Below are 24,074 nucleotides of genomic sequence, written 5' to 3'. Positions count from 1 at the left end.
CGCTGTGAGCGATGCTGGCAACGTTGGTGCTCAAAGGGGTCGATCCTATTAGGTACGAAGGGTACAAGGTGCCATTCAGATGCCTTTTTCATGCGTTTAAATGGTGAAAACGGCACCCGATTTAAGACAATCTCGCAGCCGGGCCAAATTCGCTTAAGATTGCTCGCACACCTATTGAGGTGCGAGCGCTTTTAAGCGTGTTCAGCATGCCGGAATGTGCGCCCGATGCTGTGATGATTCGCACTCGCGAATCAACCGCACCAAATACGATCAACCCTAAAAGGTTAAGTGCAAAACATGATGGTTTTTGATTATTAACGCTGCTTTAAATTTTGGGATAAAACCTGCCGCCATATAAATTCACCCCCTTAAAACTGTAACCTCAAGGTCATATTTACCTTTCATTTCATGTCTTATCAAATTGTTTTTGAATTGTGATTGCCACAATATACAATATAATACTGTATGCCATGTTGGTGTATTAAAAATAAAATACAGGATAATAATAATAATAATAATAATAATAATAATAATAATCTTAGTTCCTTTAAAAAAATATGTAATGGTAAATTAGATTTATTTAAATAATTATGAATAATTACATAATAACCCTATAGTATGATACATATTAACAATTATCATTGTTGAAATGAAAGAAGTACAAACCATTGTGTGACAACAAGGCAATTGAGAGTCTTCTTTCTTTCAAATCTGTAAGCAGCGTACTGATGTTGTGCATCTCTGCAGGAATGGAGTCTGCATCTGCTGAACATTGGCTTAAATGGGACTTATATTTTGAATCCATTTTGTAAATCTGGTAGTCAATATCTTTAAAACAACGATAAAAAAACAATTTAGCTATAAAATTCTCTGATTTTGCCTAGCACAATGTACAAAACCCTACTCAGCATAATTTGCAAGTTAATTGTTCTTGAGACAGCTAAATACAACCTGTAATGTTCTACAAATTTAGATGAGGACCCCTAATGTGTTATCAGCCCTAGGACAATCATGTGAAGGGGAGCCATCTTTGGAAGAGGCCAGACCAGCACAGTTTTCACTAAATCATGTATTGTAGCAAGGAATCACATACACTGGGGCAGTACGGATGGTGTAATGGTTAGCATTACTGCCTCACAGTGCTGAGGTCATGGGTTTGATTCCCACCATGGCTCTAACTGTGCAGAGTTTGTATATTCTCCCGTACTTGCGTGGGTTTCCTCCGGGTACTCCGGTTTCCTCCCACAATCCTATAGCGGTATGATCAGTGCGGCTATAATACATCTACCCTCAGTTTGAAAGTGGCTGTATATAAAAGGGTCAGTTAGAGCACCATACACCTGCATATGAGAATCACACTACAGGCTATTTACTCCGGGTTCCTGGCTAGTAACCACTGTAAGGGCAGAACTCATAAGCTCATTTCTTTTAGCAGGTTAACATGACAACAGCTAATGTTCTAGCAGCTGTTATGTGCAGTAACATATAATTTACCTGTAATTATAGGCTGTTGTAAAAGTGTTGACTGTTCCATCACTTGATCAATTAAAATGTTTCTTATGTTGAGATTTTGTAACTTTGATTGAAGAGAAACCTTATACATGTTGAGTGAATCTTCACCCCATTGTTTAGAGGCACGATATTCAATAAAAATGTTGCAATTAATAAAACGTTTTTCTGTGCTTGGGCGACATTTAACAGCAACCAACTCCAAACCCAATTTCTTTCCTGCTTCAAGCAAAATGTCTTTCAATGACTGTTCCTGAAGATGGTGCAGGACACAAACCGATTCTTCTGCCTTTATGATGGGGCATATTATGGTCTCTGGTGTATAAACAAAGGCGTCACACAGCCGGATATGAATAGGAAACGCATTATCTATCCTCGGTTTCTTAGGAAGACATGCCATCATTTAATCCCTATAGAAAGCAAAAATAATTATTTATGTCCAGTTTAGGGTAACATTGAATTTCTTTTGCATTATATTATATCTAGGTCAGAACAATTTCAGTTTTGATTCTGCTCTACAAACGGGAAGATACTCTCTAACGTGCAAATTCTCCTCGGACTCGAGACACAAATTGCTATGAAAAATGTGATAATGATGGACAAGAATAATCCATATGTTTAAATGGAATGCATTCAGCATCCCGGTGGTGGGGATGGCGACATTCACAATACCGATGCCAGCATCCTGGTTACCACCAGGAGACTGGTGCCGGAATTAGGGTTAGGCAGCGGGGATGGTGGGAGTTTAGGGATAGGCTGCAGGGAGGGAGGGTTGTGGTTAGACACTAGCAGGAGGGTGGTTAGGCTGCGGGGAGAGTGTTAGGGTTAGGTACTAGCAGGGATGGTTAGGGTTAGGCTGCAAGGAGGGAGGGTTGGGGTTAGGCACTAGGGTTAGGCTGTGGGGAGAGAGGGTTTTGGTTGAGGGGGCAAGTAGGTGGTAAATATACTCACCTGACCCTTGTCAGCATTCAAGATGCCGGCATTAGTATTCTGAACTCCGGCATCCCCGCTGCCGGTCATCTGTATGTATCCTTTTTAAATTTACCAAAAGTATATCATTGTGCCCATGCTGGTGAGGATCCGGTACACCTGTACCAGCCTGCCTAGGAAGCATAGCCTTGCCCTATCCAGCCGACAGCTCAACAATTACAGGGGGCTTCAGTATTCTTATAAGTTGGTGCAACTCCCACTAGTTTGGTTCTCCCAGAGGCATTGACTACCATGGCCACTTCTCTGTTGAAAATACCAGAGAAAGGAGTTACCGCAGCTTCTAAAAATGTATCAAGAGGTAAGGCACAGAGAAGTTACGGATTTCTCCTATGGTAACACATTCTACCACTTACTGCCAGTGGCTTGACTCAATTAACAGGTTGGTATTAGATGTTCCAGACCATGGGGGCAAGTTATGTGCACTTCATTTTAACTTACGCTGGCAGGGTAAGGTTGCTGGAGAAACAGAGAAAACCCTAAAAAAAAAGCAGATTTAAACCATTATCAATGGTCACTATTGATTGATCCATTTGTGTTTTACATCGATGGTAGGAAACTTTACCCTGTATCATCTATATATATATATATATATATATATATATATATATATATATATATATATATATATATATATATATATACATATACACATTCAGCCTGGCACTCCCAGAACTTTTGGCAGCTGCTGTGGGTGCCTCCTGGCACAGTAGAATAGATAACAGTATAAATCATACAGCGGCACTCCACAGACGATTTAGAAAAGGTGCTTTATAGTGTCCCAACGTTTCGGGGGATGGATACCCCTTTATCAAGGTGTACAAAGTGCAACAGAACCACACAAAAAACGAACTTAAATACTTACATACAGTGCGCTGACATCTCATCACCTGGCGTGGGGCGGCCGCACAGCTTCCAGCGCGTCTTCCGGTGCGCGCAGACGTCTCCGGACTCAGCCGGATGACGTCATTGCGCAACCCAGCAAAGTTGTTCCGTTGCCTGGAGACCCTGGAGCGCATCTGGAGCGCACCGCGCCGCTGTCCACTTCCGGGGAGATCTGCCAATACACATACCATAAAATAAGCAACATACAATGTGAAAACATATTCGTGCAATATCAAAAATATAAAATACGATGTCCAGGATTTATCTGGACAAAAATGGTGCATGATTAAGATGTATTTTAGAACAATGCTAAAAGGCAATATATACAGTGCAATAAAATGAAGTCTAGTACAGGTTAGTAAATGGGCACTGGATGGACATATCACATTTATCAGGACATAATTTAAACAGCACCTAGTATTAACTAAATCATAATTTATGGTGCTATGGAGCCATAGGTATACTGGTGTCAAGTGATGTCATCTACAGGTATGGTAGGTTCTAGTAACTCCACAAGATAGCTCACTTAATATCCAAATGTATTGAGGTTGAACCTCTCATTTAACCCATGTGGCTTACATGTGTTAAGTTGGAAGATCCAGCGTGCTTCCCTTTTTAATAGGGCACCTGCCCTATCGCCCCCCCCGCTTGGAGGCTGGGATGCAATCTATTGCCATGTGTTTGAAATCACTTAATTTATGCCCACTTTCCACAAAGTGTTTTGCTATGGGCTGATCAATAGATTTACCCCGAAGTGCATTACTAATGGCAGATCTATGGAGTGCCATGCGCTCCCTCATGGTTCTTATTGTTTTACCAACGTATAAAAGATGACACGGGCATGTGGCAATGTATACTATATACGTAGATGTGCAATTTAATACATGCTTGATTTTATATGTCTTATCCCTTTTGGAATTTTGGAATGTACTGCCCGTTATCATATGGTGGCACGTTGTGCACTTCAGGCACTTATAGCACCCATGTGGTTTCGTCAAGAAGTGGGTACTGGGGCCTTCCTTCCCAAAGTCCGTTATGTCCGTGTGGACCACAAAGTTCTTGATGTTTCTCCCTCTTCTAAAGACCGCCATGGGTTTGGTCTCTCTGAGGTCAGTCAGTCCCTTGTCCGTTGAAACAATGGGCCATAGGGCTCTTGAAGCTCTTTTTATTACTCTGCTTGAAGTGGTATAATCAGATACCCACGGAATTACTTTGGGCTTGTGTTTCTCACTAGGCAGTAGCAGCTGTGCTCTATTGATTTGCATAACTTCAGTCTTATGTTGTAACAGCTCCTTCAGTCTGTAGCCTCTCTCCAGGAATTTGGTAATTACTTTGTCCAGTTCCTCTCCCAATATGTCTCGGTCGCTGGTGATGCGTGCAATCCTGATCATTTGTGACCTAGGGAGGCCCTTTTTCAAGGGTTCAGGGTGGAAACTATTCGCCCGTAAAAGGGTATTTTTGTCAGTAGGTTTGACAAATGTTTTTGTTTTAATTACTCCATCACTAAGAATCAGCTGTACATCCAGGTAGTGTATATTCGTTTGTGAATACTCAAAGGTTACGCGGATCGGTGAATCCCTCTGATTGATACTGGTCAGTAAACTTTTGAGGGCATCCTCATCTCCAGACCATAGTATACACAGGTCATCTATGTATCTTGAATACGATAAGATGTTTCTTGCTGTATCAGGGTCATTGAAGAACATGTCCATTTCCTCAGCAAACATGAATATGTTTGCATATGACGGCGAGACATTGCTGCCCATAGAGCACCCAGATGTTTGCAAATAATATTCCCCGTCAAAAAGGAAGTAGTTTTTCACCAAAGTAAGTTCTAATAATTGCATGAACAGTTCTATATCAATGTCACCCATTTCTGTCTCTATGAGAAAGGCCCTCATTGCTGCTAGACCAGATGCATGCGGTATATTAGTGTACAAACTACAGATGTCGAGTGTACACATGATGGTATTGGCAGGGACATGGCCAACCGCGTTGATTTTATTGAGGAAGCTGGTCGTATCCTTTATATACGATGGTTGTGCCTGGATGAGTGGTTGCAGTATCCCATCGAGAAATTGGGAGATTGGCTGGAGCAGAGAATTCACAGCTGATATAATGGGCCTGCCTGGCGGCCTAAGAGGGTTCTTGTGGACCTTCGGAACTGTGTAAAACACAGGTACCATTGGATGGTCCTGTGTTAGAGCTTGTTTTCATTTCAGCAAAATTGAAACAAGCTCTAACACAGGACCATCCAATGGTACCTGTGTTTTACACAGTTCCGAAGGTCCACAAGAACCCTCTTAGGCCGCCAGGCAGGCCCATTATATCAGCTGTGAATTCTCTGCTCCAGCCAATCTCCCAATTTCTCGATGGGATACTGCAACCACTCATCCAGGCACAACCATCGTATATAAAGGATACGACCAGCTTCCTCAATAAAATCAACGCGGTTGGCCATGTCCCTGCCAATACCATCATGTGTACACTCGACATCTGTAGTTTGTACACTAATATACCGCATGCATCTGGTCTAGCAGCAATGAGGGCCTTTCTCATAAAGACAGAAATGGGTGACATTGATATAGAACTGTTCATGCAATTATTAGAACTTACTTTGGTGAAAAACTACTTCCTTTTTGACGGGGAATATTATTTGCAAACATCTGGGTGCTCTATGGGCAGCAATGTCTCGCCGTCATATGCAAACATATTCATGTTTGCTGAGGAAATGGACATGTTCTTCAATGACCCTGATACAGCAAGAAACATCTTATCGTATTCAAGATACATAGATGACCTGTGTATACTATGGTCTGGAGATGAGGATGCCCTCAAAAGTTTACTGACCAGTATCAATCAGAGGGATTCACCGATCCGCGTAACCTTTGAGTATTCACAAACGAATATACACTACCTGGATGTACAGCTGATTCTTAGTGATGGAGTAATTAAAACAAAAACATTTGTCAAACCTACTGACAAAAATACCCTTTTACGGGCGAATAGTTTCCACCCTGAACCCTTGAAAAAGGGCCTCCCTAGGTCACAAATGATCAGGATTGCACGCATCACCAGCGACCGAGACATATTGGGAGAGGAACTGGACAAAGTAATTACCAAATTCCTGGAGAGAGGCTACAGACTGAAGGAGCTGTTACAACATAAGACTGAAGTTATGCAAATCAATAGAGCACAGCTGCTACTGCCTAGTGAGAAACACAAGCCCAAAGTAATTCAGTGGGTATCTGATTATACCACTTCAAGCAGAGTAATAAAAAGAGCTTCAAGAGCCCTATGGCCCATTGTTTCAACGGACAAGGGACTGACTGACCTCAGAGAGACCAAACCCATGGCGGTCTTTAGAAGAGGGAGAAACATCAAGAACTTTGTGGTCCACACGGACATAACGGACTTTGGGAAGGAAGGCCCCAGTACCCACTTCTTGACGAAACCACATGGGTGCTATAAGTGCCTGAAGTGCACAACGTGCCACCATATGATAACGGGCAGTACATTCCAAAATTCCAAAAGGGATAAGACATATAAAATCAAGCATGTATTAAATTGCACATCTACGTATATAGTATACATTGCCACATGCCCGTGTCATCTTTTATACGTTGGTAAAACAATAAGAACCATGAGGGAGCGCATGGCACTCCATAGATCTGCCATTAGTAATGCACTTCGGGGTAAATCTATTGATCAGCCCATAGCAAAACACTTTGTGGAAAGTGGGCATAAATTAAGTGATTTCAAACACATGGCAATAGATTGCATCCCAGCCTCCAAGCAGGGGGGCGATAGGGCAGGTGCCCTATTAAAAAGGGAAGCACGCTGGATCTTCCAACTTAACACATGTAAGCCACATGGGTTAAATGAGAGGTTCAACCTCAATACATTTGGATATTAAGTGAGCTATCTTGTGGAGTTACTAGAACCTACCATACCTGCAGATGACATCACTTGACACCAGTATACCTATGGCTCCATAGCACCATAAATTATGATTTAGTTAATACTAGGTGCTGTTTAAATTATGTCCTGATAAATGTGATATGTCCATCCAGTGCCCATTTACTAACCTGTACTAGACTTCATTTTATTGCACTGTATATATTGCCTTTTAGCATTGTTCTAAAATACATCTTAATCATGCACCATTTTTGTCCAGATAAATCCTGGACATCGTATTTTATATTTTTGATATTGCACGAATATGTTTTCACATTGTATGTTGCTTATTTTATGGTATGTGTATTGGCAGATCTCCCCGGAAGTGGACAGCGGCGCGGTGCGCTCCAGATGCGCTCCAGGGTCTCCAGGCAACGGAACAACTTTGCTGGGTTGCGCAATGACGTCATCCGGCTGAGTCCGGAGACGTCTGCGCGCACCGGAAGACGCGCTGGAAGCTGTGCGGCCGCCCCACGCCAGGTGATGAGATGTCAGCGCACTGTATGTAAGTATTTAAGTTCGTTTTTTGTGTGGTTCTGTTGCACTTTGTACACCTTGATAAAGGGGTATCCATCCCCCGAAACGTTGGGACACTATAAAGCACCTTTTCTAAATCGTCTGTGGAGTGCCGCTGTATGATTTATACTGTTATCTATATATATATATATATATATATATATATATATATATATATATATATATATATATAGGTAATGGGAGACTGGCACTCACAAATGCGCCGCAGCGCTTGTAGAAGCTGTGCTTGGCTGGGTACCCTCACTGGGATAGTAGGTATATCGGTTGGGTGGTGCGGCACTCTCAGCAAAAGAAGGATGCAGTACACTTGAATCTGGTGCAACGTTTCAATGTCCTTTATTTGGACATTTTCGTCAGGCATGTAAAATAAGCAACACATACAGGTATATATACATCACTGTGTGAACGTGATCCAGCGTGTCTCATGATGCTGGAAAATGACGTCAGTCCCTTGAGACTGCGTGCTACCATCACCATGGTTACAGACAAAAGTATGTACAAATCAACAATACATTTAAACCCCCTATACACTGGCAGCATTAAGACTATACTAAGTCAATGTGGTGATAAAGTTTAGCAAATGCAACATCAGTTCAAAAGGGTCAATTGGAGCAGTCCTGTTGGAGACAGAACAAGATACAAAAAATGCATAAATATCAAGATTGTTAGATAAATCATATTTAAAAGGACATCGTGCTGAAAGAACCTGCACAACAATACACAACTATGTGCACATATATCGGAGATATAAAGAAGCATAGAGAATAAAGACTAATAAATTCTTACTGGAGCATATGAAAAAATCATTTTGTAGTTTATATGTACGGACTTATAGAACACTGAGGATGGTTAATTTCTAGACAAGCAGCTGATGCCTAAGTGCTTGTTGAGACCCCTAGGGGAAATTGTATCAAGCTTATAGATCCAGCGTGTCTCACATTTCAACAGTTGTAATCCTCTGTTACCACCACGTAAATTCGGGGGAACATGATCGATCATGCGATATTTCAATGATGGCAGAGTGTGCTTCATTGGCAGAAAATGTTTGGGCACCGGTAAATCACATTTACCACCAGATAGTGCTGCCCGAATCGTAGACCTATGGGTGGTAATACGCTCCTTGAATGATCTCTCTGTCTTACCGATATACGATAAGCCGCAAGGGCAGATTAACTGAGCATCCATTGGTCTGCAGCCAGAATGCTCCATCATGTATGAAATAATTCTTGGTTAATATGAACTGCAAAAGAGAGGGAAAGAGGGGGAGGGGAGAGGCCGAGGGCACTGGGCTATAATGACAAAGCGTAAGAAGGCATTCTCCAATCAAAGTAATAAAGTATAGTTTCTATAATAAACTTGTGGAGGTGCTCCCAGGGAGTAGGGTAATAGCAGTCAAAAAATTTATATGAACTGCATCAGAGACAATAAGAAATTAATGTCAGGGCCATTATAATCATCCTGTGCATGCAAAAAACAATCAATTGCCTCCATACCAGCGTTATGCGGAATAACGGTATAGAGGCTTTTCACATCTAATGTTATTAGCCATACCTCATCCGTCATGACAGGGAGAGCTTGTAGTAGTTGGAGGAGTGTAGTAGTGTCCAACAGATACCGCGGGTGGTGGACAATATAGGGCTGCAGGATAGCGTCAATATAAACAGAGGTGCACTGAGACAATGACTGTCTAGCCGCGATGATCGGCCTCCCGTATTTTACCATCCACACCGTGGCACGAAATATTCCATCAAACATACTCTCAGTTGTGAATCAAAATATGTGGTCTATCAGTTAATCTGCCCTTGCGGCTTATCGTATATCGGTCTTACCGATATACGTATATCGTATATCGGTAAGACCGAGAAATCATTCAAGGCCAGACTTTTAAGTTGGTTAGACTTTTTTCCAGTATGCAATTGTTCTTGAAAGAAGTCTAACCAACTGAAACGTCGAGCTGTACAAGACCCACAGACTGGTGTGATTTATTTACAAAAGACCTATGAGTGCCGCCACTATATAAGTCTTCTGTTTTTTAATGAATAAAAACGGTAATACACCATAGGCGCCCCCTTTGTCTTCCTCTCTTTCCAGAATTTCTTGTCTGTGAGCCGTTGGGATCAGGCTCTGGCATCGGGGAGCAGCTGTCCTAAATACTGTTGAAAGGACTAGTGTACTGTTTGAGCTTGTGGAACAAGCCCAAATTATTATGACCACCCCTCAATACAATGTTGGACCACCTTTTGCCCTTAATACTGCATGGATTCTTCTTGGCATGGACTCTTTGAGATGTTGGTAGGTGGTATGAGGAATTTGAGACCATATGCGATGAACTGCAATTTCCAATTCCTTAAGATTTTATGGTATTGGATCCAGCTGCCTGATGGCCCGTTTGATCTCATCCCACAAATTCTCAATTGGATTGGCCCCTGCCACAAACTTTTTGGCAGAAGGGAGCAAAAGTTATAGTTACGCCACTGCCTCTAGCGGCAACAACGTGAAGTTATGGCCGTGTCAAGTGGTCATAATAATTTGGCCGCTCAGTATATATTTATTTATTTATTTTCTTTTCAAGCTATAACAACATGTGTATTTGCATTATAGGAATGAACTAGAGACTAGTATATTTTGATTATTTTCAAAGCTTGATATAGCTTATAGCAGCAGTTCCCAAACAACTGGGGGGCCTCAGGACACTTGCAGGGGTGACCTGGGTTGGTGGTTCAAGACCGATTAAAATTATTTATAATCAATTTAAGATATGTTGACAAACAGAAGCAAATCCTGCCCCTTACCATATAACTGACTGTAGGGATGACATGTACACACAATTTACTTAATTTAATATTTTATTCTGAATTCCTCAATAATAAACATTTGACCTAGGAGTGCTGTGAAAAAAGTTGATGCTCTAGGGTGCCTCGATTACAAATAGTTTGGGAACCACTGGTTTATAGAAGTGTAAGTGCATAAAGAGAATACTACTTCACAATATAAGATAACAGAGAATTGCACTATAGGGGCCTATGTACTAAGCCTTGAAGAAAGACAAAGTGGATGGAGATAAAGGGGGTGATTCTGTAAGGTTCGGTAAGCAGTGAAGTTCGCTTCTTACCGAGTGCTGAAACACTGCCCCTTTTTTTCTCTTCTGTGTCCGCCAAAGAGGGGGTGGCCGCTGACGACCTGTGATGTCAGCTGCCTGCCCCAGGCAGGCATTGGCCCACGTGCACTCCCATGGAAAGAAACGCCCAGCGTTTTGATGGGGACGTCCATAAAACACTGGGTGTTCCCATAGGCGAGCCCATTTCTGCCTCCAGCACTCCCTACCTGCAACAAACGGCCGGCGAGTGTGTAACTCGCCCAAACCATTCATTGTCGGGGACTGCTTATGCGTAAATATGCACTTGTACATGCACAGACCCCCAACCATCGGATAGGGGCCGAATTAGCCCCGGGCATAACGTAAGCAATATTACTATGTGGCATTATGTATATCAGTTGCACTTCAGGGTGGCAAAATGTTAATAAGTAGAGATACAGTATGTTGTATTGTAAGGAGCAATACATTGTGGTGCAATGTGAATATTGGGCAATACTGTGTTGTGTCATCTGAATAAGGAGCAATACTGTGTGGTGTAATGTAAAACAGCTGATTGGTTAATATTTTATCTCCATCCACTTTATTACTCTGCAAGGTTTAGTGCATCAGTGTTCTTTTGGTTACCACAATTTGCTGGAAGAAGAACAACAACAACAACAACTTGCATCACCAGTTTTGCAATATCGCCATTATCATCCAATAGGTTTATGCATTTGGTCACATTTCAATGTGGACATATGGGATGTTAAAGAAAAGCTTTATCAACTTTTTTTTAATATAGTCTTTCATTTTGTTATTTGAATCTAAATCTTTGGAATTCTTGTGAAGAGTACTACAAATATTTAGTATTGATGTTTTCTATTTAAAAAGTTGGGTCATATGCTGTGTACACACTTGTACAATCTGCATGAGATCCAGATGAGATTTTGACTATAGGTATAGTAAAAATCTCATCTGGATCTCATGCAGAAAGTCTTGGCTGCATAGACTATATAGTGCAGATCTGCACTATAATGTATGCAGATAGTCTAAATTGTATACATAGTCTAAAGGTGCCCACAGACGCATCAATTTTACTGTGCTATGCGTTTTTGACTGTACAATGGTTCTATACAATTTTTCTTCCAGCTTGTGATGCGATGTGCACTTGGATACATGCGATGCGATGCGATGAACCCATGTTTGTACTGTTAATTTTCAGATGTAGTCTAAAAAGTACGTGCAGCACGTACTTTTTTAGACATACAATATCGGGCTCCCGGGAACGCGCATCGCGTCGCACAAGCCCATAAACACCACCCGATAATTGTACATAGGATGCGTTTTGTACTTAAAAAGTACAAAACCCATTCGATAATTGATGCGTCTGTGGGCACCTTTAATTGTATACATAGTCAAAATCTCATCTGGATCTCATGCAGATTGTACAAGTGTGTATGTGCGTGCCACATAGATAATTGTTAATAAACAAATAATAAAGCTCCATCCCCCCCAGGCACCAGAGAAAAAAAAAACATCAATGCCCTGTGGCTAAACCATTGGCAAACATCAATGCCCTGTATGACATCAATGATGGCTAAACCATTGTCAACTACTAATTCTAGGTTCTTAACACATACAGTATGTTTAATCAACAGTTACACTGAGATTGAGAAACTTCCTGTAATAACAAATTATGCAAACAAAAGATACACTACATATATGTGCAAGACTCAAACACTAGTGTCATTTTATATTATACTGCGAAGATAAAGTAATTATTGTCTTTGCAGTAGGTTTTGGGCAACTGACAAGCATTTTCAGTTGTTGTGCACCCAAATGCATTGGCCTTAGCCAGATAAAACTGTGCTAAGCCTGTGTGAAGTAATGGGCACGCTGCCCAAACAGTAGTTTGATTGATTTAAAGCCCAGCTTTGGGTGACTTTCTGCTTGGAACCTCAGAAGGGCGCAAGCAGAAATAATGGGCACACATTTAAAGAAAAAAAAAATCTCATCTAGTAAATCATCTTTGGGTATATTTATTGATGCAGTCATGTGACCCTGCTGATTCACTGATAGTACACCTGAGGAGATCCCAGTCTACTGCAGAGCCTACAGACCACAGACTATTAATCTCTCGAGTAGGGATGGCCATCGTTGCCATTGCCATCGATGGTTGCTATTGATGGCAATTCGGCAACTGGCCATCGATAGTGCTTAACTATGCAATGGATGACCATCGGTATTTTTACATATCGATGGTCATCCATTGTGTTTGATTGATTGGGCTGTGGGCCAATCAAAACACGGGGGCGGGGCTTCGCGGAAGTCGGGGGGCGGAGCTATGCTCCGTGTCCCAGTACTTTGGAAAAAAAAAAACCTTCATGGTACTCCCCCATCGATGGTACTCCCCCATCGATGGCAAAAGTATTCGACATCGGCCATGAACCATCGATGATTTTGAAACATCGATGGCCGATGGCCATCCCTACTCTCGAGTGCCTGGTTGGTAAAATTTCAAGCATCTTCCCATTTGCACCGCATGTATCCTACATAGCTTTTGAATCCCGATGTGACATCCTGCTCATCTGTCCTGCAGTAGTAGTTGCAGTACTTAATTACCCCTGTTGGCGATTGGTTCCAGAATACATATCTGGTATTGCAGGCAAAACCAGGAGCAGCCATCCAATCAGGGCAAGGCAATGGGGTTTAAATGCCCAACTCCACGATTAGGAGATTGCCTTGAACAACATCACTACTTTGCTCCGTGACCTTGCACCTGGATTTGGACATCTAGCAATCTCCATCCTGTTACCAGCTACAGTATTGTCTAGTTCTCAGTTCCAGTCCAGCCTCGAAAAGAATAGGTAGTACCGTAAGGCCCTCAGGTGTACACAAAGAAACAATTAATAAAATAACACTTTATTGTAGCAATTCCTATATTATTAGCAGCATTAGATACATATATTTAGAAACAGAAAACTGCACATAAAAATGGCCAATAGAGAAATAAAAAAATATTCTAAAAGTACACAATATGGCCTAGAATAAATGGTGTAGTTTAATGCACCTGGGTTTGGATGTGGGTAAATAGAACTCAAAACTTCCATTTGTAAACCCAAATGGAAATGACTTCCAAATTAGTCCTCCCAGTGTTTAGGCAAAGTGGTGCTCAATTTGAGTTACTCACAAAAGGAGGTCTTGGTGCTGTTCCTAATGGTGCATCAATGAATGGAGGGGGCACCCACTGCAGGTTCCGATGTCTGCAGGGCCTCCACTCTCACTAGTGCATCACTGGTAGGAACAGTAAAGTCACCCTGGCACTCGGCAGGCAGTGTGGCTTCTGATTGCGCTGTAATTTAGACAGGCAGTGTGGCCTCGCTCACCGCTGTGAAGGTATTAGCAGGAACAAGCAGTGAGTCTGTGTCGCGGGCCGGCTGGAAGGAGACCGACCAGCTGCAGCATCGCTGCCGCCGTGTACACTGTCACACAGGGACCCGCTGCTGTTGGTAAGCAGATGATAGGCAGGATGATCTGGCTGGGGTTCCAGCATTTGGTCGCAGAATTGCTGCCTCCGTTGGTGCCGTCACGCAGGGACCCACTGATGATAAGAAGCCAGAGTTGGAGTGGGCAACAGTTGTAGATTATGCCCACTGGGTTGCCACTGTGTGGGGGAGCTGATGTGGTCCTTAGAAAACGCAGGGATTTTTTGTCCATTCAGCCTGCACATCTCAGCTGTTTCATCAAAGTTTAGCCAATTCCAGGTACCTAATTACTTAGTCGGCAGCTGGGGATATCAAACATTGCTCTATGGCTCAGAGTGTCTACATACACATATTTCTATATAGTTCACCAAAAGCGTTATAAAATATAATACCTAAAAAATACACTGCTCAAAACAATAAAGGGAACACTAACATAACACATCCTAGATCTGAATGAATGAAATATTCTTATTAAATACTTTGTTCTTTACATAGTTGAATGTGCTGACAACAAAATCACACAAACATTATCAATGGAAATCAAATTTATTAATTCATGGAGGTCTGGATTTGGAGTCACACTCAAAATTAAAGTGGAAAAACACACTACAGGCTGATCCAACTTTTATATAATGGCCTTAAAACAAGTCAAAATGAGGCTCAGTAGTGTGTGTGGCCTCCACGTGCCTGTATGACCTCCCTACAATGCTTGGGCATGCTCCTGATGAGGTGGCAGATGGTCTTCGGAGGGATCTCCTCCCAGACCTGGACTAAAGCATCCGCCAACTCCTGGACAGTCTGTGGTGCAACGTGGCACTTGTGGATGGAGCGAGACATGATGTCCCAGATGTGCTCAATTGGATTTAGGTCTGGGGAATGGGCGGGCCAATCCATAACATCAATGCCTTCGCCTTGCAGGAACTGCGAACACACTCCAGCCACATGAGGTCTAGCATTGTCTTGCATTAGGAGGATCCCAGGGCCAACCGCACCAGTATATGGTCTCACAAGGGGTCTGAGGATCTCATCTCGGTACCTAATGGCAGTTTGGTGAGCATATGGAGGGCTCTGGCAGTGCTTCTCCTGTTCCTCCTTGCACAAAGGCGGAGGTAGCGGTCCTGCTGCTGGATTGTTGCCCTCCTACGGCCTGCTCCACATCTCCTGATGTCCTGGCCTGTCTCCTGGTAGTGTCTCCATGCTCTGGACACTACACTGGCAGACACAGCAAACCTTCTTGCCACAGCTCGCATTGATGTGCCATCCTGGATGAGCTGCACTACCTGAGCCACTTGTGTGGGTTGTAGACTCCATCTCATGCTACCACTAGAGTGAAAGCACTGCCAGCTTTCAAAAATGACCAAAAACATCAGACAGAAAGTATGGGAGCTGTGAAGTGGTCTGTGGTCACCATCTGCAGAACAACTCCTTTATTGGGGGTGTCTTGCTAATTGCCTATAATTTCCACCTGTTGTCTATTCCATTTGCACAACAGCATACAAAATTGATTGTCAATCAGTGTTGCTTCCTAAAGGACAGTTTGATTTCACAGAAGTGTGATTGACTTGGAGTTACATTGTGTTGTTTAAGTGGTCCCTATAGTTTTTTGAGCAGTATATATATATATGTACAAATCTAGATGTTAATTATAATTATCAGAAAATGACAGATTTGCAAAGAGATCGCTACTTAAAGCTCTATTTAAATAAGCAGCTGTGGATCACCCTTATTTAGAGCAATGTGTACAATTAAAGAGATATACACATTGCAAAAACTCGTGAAATCGTGTCTGCTCAATATATAATATATCTCAAGACTAATCTATTTATTTAAGTAGACATTATCCGCATATAATTATTATTTAGGAAAGACTTAATAACACAAACATAAGTCATGCTCGAGTGTACAGTATATGAATGTATCACAAATATGTTGGATAGTAACCTACTGTTATATAATATATATATATTGTAATACGAAATATAGATAGAAAGAAAGAGAACAGGATCATGCTAAAAACATCTCAAAATATACTAGATGCTATTATAAATAGAATGACTAAACATAGATGTGTGCTGAAATCTATCGATATAATGTATACTAAAAAATTGATCCTTAGTTCCAGTATACTTCTGTTTAAAGCATCACAAAGATATATCAAATGTTAAAGAGTCCGGTCCTATAACTAAATTTGCAGGAGAGATTGATAGTAGAGACGATAAGTAAAAGTGTTTATGGGCCTCAAATAAACTCAAAATCAATGGTCTCATTAAGGCCCTGGGGTTTGAAGTTTCAAAATCCATACGGGCTCCTGCCGACATAGATTTCTAAAACGATCCCCCCCACCACTAGTGATGGGCATATGTTCTAGCCCTACCGCCCTTAAACCTTTGGGGTCACCAGCATGAGAATCCAGAAAATGCCTGGGTACACTATGATTGGTGCACCATTTAAGGAGGTTCCTCCTATGATCTAGTACCCTGGTTTTAAAGAGACAAGTTGTCCGTCCCACGTAATATGTCCCACAGGGACATATAAGCAGGTACACAACATAACAGGTTGTACAGTTGATAAAGAATTCTATATTGTGGATTTTTTTATACACTGTGGATGTAACTACCTGTGTTTTATTTCATACATGATTACAAGTGATACATTTATAATGGTTGCATCTGAAGAACCCCACAACTTCAGGGTCTAGTAGAGTTCTTTGTTCTCCATTCATTTTTGACACAGGTGTCCTGGTTCCGGTGCTGGAAGGAGCAGCAGCACTTGTCTACAGCTCCGTGTGCTCCCCAGCCTCCAGCACCTACCGACCGCACATAACTCACCACAGCCTTCAGAAACCTACCCCCGGAGCACCGGGCACCGCAGCTCTGTCCCAGCTCAGACGGAGATCCCAGCTGGCACCTGCACGGCGCTGAGTGACAGCACTTCCCCCGCCCGCCGCTACACGATCCCGGCCGTAACTCTGCTATCCACGGTGGCTGCAGCACAGCTGGGTCCACCTCACTGCCCGGACTTCTCTCTCTCCACCCTCTCCCCCGCAATTGCCCAGTGACTGTGGCGCTGAGAGACAGTGCCTTCCCCGCCCGCCATTACACGTGGCTCCTAAGTATTGCAGGCTGCTGACCGCGATTGTACACTGTGGCACAGCTAAATCTGGTCCTGGTTTTCTCTCCCAGCCTCTCCCCTACACATCCTCAGGGACCATGAATAAATATCTGGTGACCCCAGCAGCTGAGGACACCCCACGGCACCACTTGTCCAGCAGACATGCTAAAGATAAGATGGCACCCACAGCTACCTCACAGCCACAGAGTGAGCAGCAGATAGCCTCTGTGAGAGGAAGGAAGGGAGGTGAACCCCTGGAACCTCAACTGCTCACCCCACAAACCGTAAGTGCAGACTTGGATTCTACAGCAGCACCCCCTACCCCCTATGGAATCCCTTCATCCCTGTCCCAGCACCGCCATGAGGGCCCTATAACATACTCTGTGATGGTCAAGGCCATCCAGGATACTATTAGTCCTATCATGGAGGCCCATGCTAATAAAGTGACTCAAGCTGTCCAGGACATTAAATCACAATATAAGCTGTTGTCTAAAAGGGTTACCACTACTCGAAATGTGGTGGGGGAGGTGTTTCAGGATGTCACTACGCTGAAATAGTATTAATTAATAAAAGTTGGACTTCTAATTGCCGGTCCGGACCTCCACTATTCACCGGTCATATAAGGGAGACCTGAGGCGATCCCTAAGCGTCATCTATAACACAGGAGGTCCGAGGATAACAGCGTGATTGGGAGAGAGAGAAGCGGTGAGACACTGGTCACTCCCGGCACCGTCGTTGGTTTCCAGCAGCGCTATGCCGGTTGTAGAGACGGACGTCTGTCATCCCGGCAACCTTGCCCATTGCCTCTCTTACGGTGTAGCTGGATACAGGTCACTCATGACGTGGGCGCCCGGTCCCAAGCGCTACGCCGGTGGTAGTGAGTATAATCAAGATCTACAGCATCACCGTTTCCCCACCCCCATTGTGGCTTATACATCTATCACTTCAATTGTTTTATCTGGGGATCCAGCTGCAGAAATTCTGGCAGAGTCCTACTATATAGCTTAATCTAAACTTTCATCAATTATTTACATCAATCCCTTTATTATTACAATAAATTAACTTTCATATCCACGTCAATATAATTGAATATCAACAGATCTCCGCAAGTCCAATGGACGCAGTTTAATCTGTATGGTGGTATGAGTACTGTGGATCAACTATAACTATTTTAATGTACATCAATTGATTATGGACATTAGTATGACAGAGTAACATCTAGCTGTATGTTTATTGCAGCTTAATTGTAATTGGTTTTAATTATATGTTGTGTTATTGATTGTGTTTACATAATAGTACATTAATTGATAATTTTATTAAAATATAAAAGGTTTTTTTATAATCAAAACAGGGCGCTCTCTCAATTATTTCGATATTTTCTTCTGAGAGTTCCAGGTATTCTTGTTGGGAGCAGCATATTAACCACCGCTGTGGTATTAAAATATGAATACAAAGTGATTTTGCGCCTGATACTTTAGTTGTTAATAAAGTTATTATCTGGATAGATCGAACTTCCTCTGTCCCTGGCGGGTAGAATTGCTGTAATCAAATCAATAGCCTTCCCCAAACTATCCTATCTCCTACAGATGTTACCAGTTCAGCTGCGCAGTGGGGATTTGCAGAAATTTAAACCATTGTTTATCAAGTTTGCCTGGGCAGGAAAGAGGGCGCGTATCCCGTTTGATCGTTTAAAACTCCCCAAGTCAGATGGGGGTTTGGCATGCCCGACGTTCAATCATTCAATCTAGTGGCCCACTTCCGGTATGTCACGGATTGGTTTACTGCCAGATCAGAATATACTGCCCCTGCTCTTGAAAAACAGTTATTCCACCCATATTCCCCAGCGGCTCTGTTGCATGCACCACTCAAACTGATACCTATTCAAAATTACGTGGAAAGAAAAAGACTGTCGTGTGTGTGGCGCACTGGAAGATCAAGGAAATCAAATCATAAAATATAACTTTTAATTCATTTCAAGAACTGCGACATATAAAAACATTTACCATAGAGGTAGATAGATAGAATAATTTGTTTAAAAAAGGGGATAAATATCCTCTTATGGTGAACCCCAATGTCAGATTGCCCTGTATAAAGATTGGTCGGGGCGTCTTATAGTGTGTATCCGCTGTATGCGGGAGACTTTATAAATTTCTGTCAATCTGTTGCTAATAGAAACAATTTATTCAAGTTTGTCTCCTATATTTGGGCAGTTTACAAATTCTAGCTATCCTGTATCAAGAAATATATGCTGCTTGAAAAACTGCTCCAATTTCGAGGCAATGGGGAGCAACAGCGAGCGATTGTATATGATAAATGCAGCGAAGTGTTAAAGAAATCCGGTCAGAGAATAATATTTATTGCCGTATATAACAATGTATATTTCCTATATCAATTAATCTGCTGTCTAGGAGGGAACACCGGCTGATTTTTGATGCCGTGTTTCTGCCTCCAAACAGTATGCACAAGTGACTGAGAGGAGATCGTGGTTAGCGTGTAACTGCGCGACTCTCACTCCATCAGGGTCGTTTGTGATACAACCACTCGCTTCCCAGCAGTGTCAGCGGGCGCCGGTGTCTGAAGGGGAATCGTGGTCAGTATGTGACGCTACGATTCTCACCCTATCAGATCCGTATTGTGCTCCGTTGCACACTCGCTCCACAGAGGAAAGGCTGTGCAGAGTTCGTGGTCAGGGTCTGGCCCCACGACTCCAGCCCAGTGCCTCTATGTGCGGATGCCAAGCACCCTCATACAATTACAAAATACATTTCAGGGGGGAAGGGACATTGGGGATTTTCACACACTAAGTTTGTCTGGTCAACGCATGCGTCGCCACCAGCTTCATCAGGACCAACCAGGTGAGCACCCGGAAGCCCCTTAAGTACCTACCCCCTCCTGCATATTCATGAGTTCAGGTGGGGGAGTGTCTTTGTTGTAATTCGTATTGGATTGGTTATCACCCTTCAATTGGGTTTTAATGAGAACATATTCAGTTTTTCTAAAAAAAAAAAAGACTTATTTGAACATTGTACCTAACAAACAAATATAGATGCTATACAAGGAGAAAGAGAAAAACCGGAAAGTGTTTCTATTATCAGTAGTAAACATATGTACACAATAAAAGAGACAAGGAGACAGAAAGAGTATCTTTATTGTACTAATACGCTGCTTGTTTTGCTGTGCTAATATGTTGCTTTTTGGAATATTAGCTACTCTTCTTGCTACATTTAATACATTGGTGCTGTATCGAGGGGCTCAGAAGATGATCATACGTTTTGATATATCATAAATATCGGGGAAATCAGAGGTTGCTACCAATCAGTTTGGCTTATAAAGTACTGTCTATTATTCTCTTGGCTTAGATGTCAGAGGCATGCCAATCAGTGGGGTTTTCTTTGTATGTAAAATAAGGGTCTCAGGATGTCTAATTCGCAGAGTGAATGGTCTTGACTATCTATAGTACAGTGAGCCAGGGCATGTGTAGTGAGGGTACATGGAGTGATTACTCCTATCTTCTCTGTGATCCTTAATGTGATCCATGTGACTGTATTACTACTACATCTTCGTGTGGTCTTTGTGTCATTATTGAATATCTGTGCATTATGTTTCAAAAATTATAATATATCTAATAAGTGGGAATGTGGAGGGAATGAGGAAAAGGGGGTGACGCATTGTCTGTGCACTCAAAATCATAAGTGTGTAAAACGTGAAAAAGTGTTTAACTTGATTAACTGGGAATACAGTGTGAAGTCTTGGTTTGTCTTCTGATTCATTTCTACTTATGAGTCTGTTCATTAGGATTGAGCTGTAGTAATTATACTCTGCTTCCTAGAGATGTTTATTATGGGAGGTCTCTTTATTTTATTCAGATTGTTGCCTGTTGATAATTTTCTTGTGATGTTGTTGTCTGGGTTAAGTCACAAAAAGACAGTATAGTTGTTATCCTCATTCAGGCCGTTTGGGGATATGGTATTCATTAAGAATATCAAACGTGTCTCCTGTTTGAGTAGTTCTTTGTCCCAATCCCCTCTTCGTATTCCCATTTTCCACCTTTAGCATTCCAAATGCTTTAAGGCCATTGGCATTTCCATGATGGTATCGCATGAAATGTTTGGCGTCTGGTGTTAGGGTCTTCAATTTAGCTTGATCTCTTTTGGCATTCTTAATGCTAAGGAGGTGCACAGACAGCCTTGTTCTCAGGGATCTTCGTGTTTTTCCTATATAATGTTTACCACAAGGTCATTCAATATTGTAAACTACCCCTGTCGTGTCACATGATATATATTTTTGTATCCTCCACTTCTTGTTGTACCTATCTGTGTAGGATTCACGTGTGCTCATGTAAGCGCATACACTACATGTGCCACACTTGTATGAACCCTTCTTATAGATAGCTGGTCTGGTCTCTCTTTCAAGATGGCTGTGGACTAATGTGTCCCTGAGATTGCTGCTTCGCCTCCAGCTTATGTCAACTTTGTCTCCTAAGATTTTCTCAAGGTCTTTGTCCGTTTTTAAGATATGGATGTGCTTATTCAGTGATTGCTGCACCTCTCGTCACTCCTGGCAGAAAGTGCCTATAAAGCTCACTTTATCCTGCTGGACTGTTTTATTTTTCGGCACAAGGAGTTGTTCCCTGTCACACCTTGCTGTCTCTCTTCTTGCCTTCTGTAGGGCTCTATTACTGTAGCCTCTGTTTTTTAATCTCTGATCCACGTTGCCGTGCTCTTGCGGAAGATGTTGGTGGAAATTGTTCTATCTGCTTTCACATTGATCCGAAGATCCAAGTATTCCACTTCTTGTTGACTCATATGGTTGGTCAGTTTGAGATTGAGATTATTCATGTTTAGTTTGTTGATGACTTCAACAAATAAATCTCTCTCACCTTCCCATACGATGAGCAGGTCATCGATATATCGTAACCATAGCAACACATGTGCTGTGTATTTCTCGTTGTCATCTATAAAGACCCTCTCTCTCTCCCCCCACCCCAGGTACAGGTTTGCATACGTGGGGGCACAAGTGCTCCCATCGCTGCCCCCTGTACCGGGAGGTAGAAGTTGTCTTCGCATACATAATAATTTTTGTTTAGAACAAAATGCAGCAGTTTCACAATGAAGTCATTCAATGGTGTGTGTCGGCAAATGCTTAAAAAGTATCTGGTCGCCTGTATACCAAAGTCGTGTATTATGCTGGTATACAGGCTCTCAACATCACACGTGATGAGCCATGAGTCCTGGTTGAGGGTGATACCCTGTAGTTTGTTTAAAACGTCCATTGTGTCCAGGACATAGAAGGGTAAGGTGGTCACAAAGTGTCTCAAGTGATGGTCCACAAATTGGCTCGCTTTTTCAGTGAGCCCCCCTATTCCGGACACAATGGGTCTCCCTGGAGGGTTCTCCTCACATTTGTGAACTTTAGGTAGCAGATACAGGGTGGGTATCCTGACGTATTTTACTACCAGAAACTCAAATTGTGATTTTGTTATGACTCCGTCCCTTGCTGCCTGTTCTATCATATTTTGATATATTTCTGTAAAGTCATTTTGTAGGATTGAAGATCAACCTCTTGTAGCAGGAGGTATCACTAAGCTGTCTCCTCAGTTCCTTTTGCTATTTTTTCAGGGATCATAACACTATGTTCCCCCCTTTATCCGAGGGTTTAACAATAGTGTCTTTCCAATCTTTGATCTCCTGTAATGCCTGCCTCTCAGGTCTAGTGAGATTATCATGAGGATAATCATGATAATCTCACTAGACCTATTGAACCATCACTTGAGACACTTTGTGACCACCTTACCCTCCTATGTCCGGGACACAATGGACGTTTTAAACAAACTACAGGGTATCACCCTCAACCAGGACTCATGGCTCATCACGTGTTATGTTGAGAGCCTGTATACCAGCATCATACATGACTTTGGTATACAGGCGACCAGATAATTTTTAAGCATGGGCCGACACACACCATTGAATGACATCATTGTGAAACTGCTGCATTTTGTTCTAAACAAAAATAATTTTGTATGCCAAGACTTCTACCTCCAGGTACAGGGGACAGCGATGGGGAGCACTTGTGCCCCCACGTATGCAAACCTGTACCTGGGGTGGTGGGAGAGAGAGAGGGTCTTTATACATAACAACGAGACATACACAGCACATGTGTTTTTATGGTTAAGATATATCGATGACCTGCTCATCGTACAGGAAGGTGAGAGAATTATTTGTTGAATTCATCAACAAACTAAACATGAATAATCTCAATCTCAAACTGACCTACTATATGAGTCAACAAGAAATGGAATACTTAGATCTTCGGATCAATGTGGAAGCAGATAGAACAATTTCCACCATCTTCCGCAAGAGCACGGCAACTAACTCACTATTACACCGAGAGAGTGCACATTTCCCTCCAGTTTTAAAGGGTCTCCCCAAAGGGGAATATTTGAGGACAAGACGAAACTGTTCCAAACAATCAGTATACAAAGAAAGGGCAGATCAACTGGATCAGAGATTAAAAACCAGAGGCTACAG

At 42.3% G+C, this 24,074-nt stretch overlaps 1 protein-coding gene across 1 annotated transcript in view; it reads right to left on the bottom strand.

Moving 5' to 3' along the window:
* LOC146042467 (uncharacterized) overlaps positions 1-24,074 on the bottom strand; it is a 150,156-nt gene that overhangs the window by 103,499 nt on the left and 22,583 nt on the right. The window contains exons 2-3 of the mRNA XM_083162502.1: positions 1,495-1,919; positions 667-828 (exon numbers count right to left, since the gene is read on the bottom strand). Of these exons, the coding sequence (XP_083018628.1) occupies positions 667-828; positions 1,495-1,912 (580 nt within the window). The 5' untranslated portion in view covers positions 1,913-1,919. The remainder of the gene's footprint in view (positions 1-666; positions 829-1,494; positions 1,920-24,074) is intronic.

Source organism: Crinia signifera, chromosome 1 (genome assembly GCF_055691185.1).
Source record: "Crinia signifera chromosome 1, ASM5569118v1, whole genome shotgun sequence".
NCBI classification, from domain to species: Eukaryota; Metazoa; Chordata; class Amphibia; order Anura; family Myobatrachidae; genus Crinia; species Crinia signifera.
This window is presented reverse-complemented; position numbering and strand designations above follow the sequence as displayed.